The 3,367-nt window shown below is 41.8% G+C and overlaps 1 protein-coding gene across 1 annotated transcript in view; it reads right to left on the reverse strand.

Moving 5' to 3' along the window:
• The window catches only part of LOC101849040, a 7,272-nt gene that overhangs the window by 2,666 nt on the left and 1,239 nt on the right, over positions 1–3,367 (reverse strand). The window contains exons 2-5 of the mRNA XM_005094812.3: positions 2,481–2,695; positions 1,878–2,069; positions 1,260–1,413; positions 124–238 (exon numbers count right to left, since the gene is read on the reverse strand). Coding sequence (XP_005094869.1) covers positions 124–238; positions 1,260–1,413; positions 1,878–2,069; positions 2,481–2,693 — 674 coding nt within the window. The 5' untranslated portion in view covers positions 2,694–2,695. The remainder of the gene's footprint in view (positions 1–123; positions 239–1,259; positions 1,414–1,877; positions 2,070–2,480; positions 2,696–3,367) is intronic.

Consider the following 3,367-nt stretch of genomic DNA (forward strand, 5'->3'; position numbering starts at 1 on the left):
CCGGGTGTTCTCTCCCTTTGACCGGCCTGGCATTAGTGTACACACACACACACACGCACACACACACACACATGCGCGCGCGCACACACACACACACACACACACACGCACACACACCCTTACCTCCACCTATCCGTGTGTTCCCGCCCTTTGACCGGCCTGGCATTAGCGTGCACCAGACGAGAGTCCCACAACAGAAGACTTCCAGCCTTGACCGGCACCCTCTTCCGTCTGCAGCCTGCGGTTGGGGGGAAAAGCAAGGACCTTAAAATTACAACAAACTATTACTATAACCTCCTTGGGTAAAAGTAAAATGAGTTTTACGGTTTTACGGCTTTTGTAACACAAATGGGCCATACATTAGTGCCATTGGTTTGGGTTGATCCTATTACACTTACAGTTACAGGAGAGTAACGTACAAGTTTCGAAGGAAGTACAGATATATATATATATATATATATATATATATATATATATATATATATATATATATATATATATATATATAATATTGAGAGAGAGAGAGAGAGAGAGATGGAGAGAGAGAGAGAGATGATAGAAGTTTGATAGGAAAGAAGGAGCAAACAGCAACAGAACCCCTCCCCACCCCACCCCACCCCAATCGGATGCCCTGAGTGACGTGTTGCGGGTGCGGGTTATGTTTTATTGTTATGAAGTCCTGATGAAGTGAGCAAGACTATCATTACTTACTTTTATTTATACGTTTTGCGTGCGTGATATCCCCACCCTCAGCACATCAAGTGAAATCGACAAAGTAACTAAGTGACCATATAATAATATGGAGGAGAATGGCGAGGTTCACTGATACGTGACGCTCGACTGCTGCGCCACTATGATCTCGCTATTGCGTAATCGACGAGGTTCGAAGGATCGAACATTATGCCACTTTGACTTTGGTGGATAGCGAGGTTCTTACAGAATTTAAAGTAAAGCGTATTTTCAAGCATTTGCACAACATGTAGGCCTACAAATGTAGTTTGAATCTGGATTTAATTTACGTCGACATTGCAGGAATATTTTGGTGCGCAGAAACAACGACAACAACAACAACAACAACAGCAACAACAACAACAATAATTTAAAAAATCCACAAAACCCAAAAAAAAGTAAAATATTTTTGCCAATATTCGAGTTAGCCGCGTTCTATCAGAGCTCCGACAATGTATGAAATACAATGTACATGTACAATTACATAAATTCAAGCATGCTTTCTTCAATCCAACAACTTATGAACCAACCTGCGGAGTGGAACCATTCTAAGTCGGCTTGCCTCATCCCGTAGAAGTCGGAAAGGGAAGAGCGCATGGCGGCTTTCTTGTTGTGGCAGTAGAACTCGGAGTGGTACTTGTGAGAGCCTTCTAGCATCTCGAACGTCCAGTCGTCGTGGTCAGCCTGGGTGGGATTTGGTTTGTGGGGGGGGGGGGGGGGGGGTTAGGAGGAAGGGTTCATCATTGTTAATGTTTATAATTATATCGTTTTTATTATCGGCATCTCCATCTTTGTAATAAATTATTTATATATTATATTGAATTGAAAAGTTCCCAAAAGTAGGATCCATCATCATCATCATCATCATCATCATCATCATCATCATCATCATCATCATCATCATCATCATCACCATCATCATCATCATCACCTTCATCATTATCATCATCATCATCATCATCATCATCATCATCATCATCATCCCCATCCTCATCACAAACACTCGGAGCCTGTGTTTTTTAATCGTTGTTGAGCGCTTTATTAATGTTATAATAGATGTAACGTTAATTACTAGATTTAATACATATTGATACTTTGCTTTTGCCATACAGAAAAATAAAAAAATAGAAGGAAGTTAGTATGCTTACCGTTTCTAGATAGACCGCCCCTTGATAGGCGTGCAAACTCTCTCGCCCCGCCCCCTGATCCACGTGTAGCCAATGCTGATGCTCGCTGTCGAATTCTTCCACGCCCTTCTCTGGTGGCTGGCCAATCGCCACAGCGTCTACACTCGTCAACAAGCGAGTTGTGCCCCAGAGGGCCTCGAAGAATTTCTTCACCTGAAGAAGCAACATAATAATAATATATAAAATATGCATAAACACACGTAGACTTATTATACTTATTTATTATGTACATCTCTAAATGCACACACATATACACATGCACACACACACGCACAAACACACACACACACACACATACACACTCATACGCACACACAGACACGGTCTCTCACTCGAGATCACATACACAGACACAAACACACACACACACACACACACACACACACACACACACACACACACACACACACACACACACACACACACACACACACACACACACACACACACACTTTCAATTTGTGTCGACGATGGGGTGTGCAAAAACAACGAGATCTAGATCTACAAGAAAAAACCAAACCAAGCAAAACAAAACAAAACAACAACAACAACCCCAAAACGTACCTGCAGCCGAGCTGACCAGGCGGGTTCCAGGTGGCCGACATGGTAGTGTCGCACAATGGAATACTGACTGTATGGAGTTCCCCCCTCCCCGAACATGTCTGTCATCCACTGAAAGAAGGATGCCTTGAGCTCTCTGTGGTTGGGCACTGCGTCCTCTATAACCGTGTAGCCCTTGTCTTCTAGCTCATCTCTGTGTCTGGCCGTGAAACTCATTGCTGAACAAATAAATGGAAAATAGAACGAAATTAATTATTATTATATTTTATTGATCCTCGTGAGGAAATTTGGAATACAATGCCAATCATACATCCTTAGTTTATAGCCATAAATCACATCAAACATGATACAAAATTGTGCATACAAAGATTCCCAAATACACAATATCCACACCAATGGCTAGCTTAGAACAGTTTTACAAACACGCTAGAGATATCTATTATTGCTAGATCTAGTCCCCACTGTGGGGTGCGGAGAGCCTCAGGTTTTGTTGTTGGTTTGTTTGGAGATGTTTTGGGGTTGTTTTGTGCTGTTGTTTTTTTCCTTTGTTTTTTTTCTTCTTCTAAAAGCAAGGGTTGTCGTGTCTTGTTAACCCATCTGAACCACCAATACTTGCTTCGTTTTACTTTGTTTTGTTTTTTTAGCACAAATTTATAACTCTCTCTCCCTCTCTCTCTCTCTCTCTCTCTCTCTCTCTCTCTCTCTCTCTCTCTCTCTCATAGAAAAAGAATAGCCGAGGAGACGAGGACAAGAAGCCTTTGCTGATTCCACAACCTCGAAACATGAACGCTGTTGTTGTTGTTGTTGTTCTTGTTGTTGTTGTCGTTGTTATTGTTGTTGTTGTTGTTGTTGTTGTTGTTGTTGTTGTTGTTGTTGTTGTTGTTGTTGTT

Source organism: Aplysia californica, unplaced genomic scaffold, assembly GCF_000002075.1.
Source record: "Aplysia californica isolate F4 #8 unplaced genomic scaffold, AplCal3.0 scaffold00089, whole genome shotgun sequence".
In the NCBI taxonomy this organism is placed as follows: Eukaryota; Metazoa; Mollusca; class Gastropoda; order Aplysiida; family Aplysiidae; genus Aplysia; species Aplysia californica.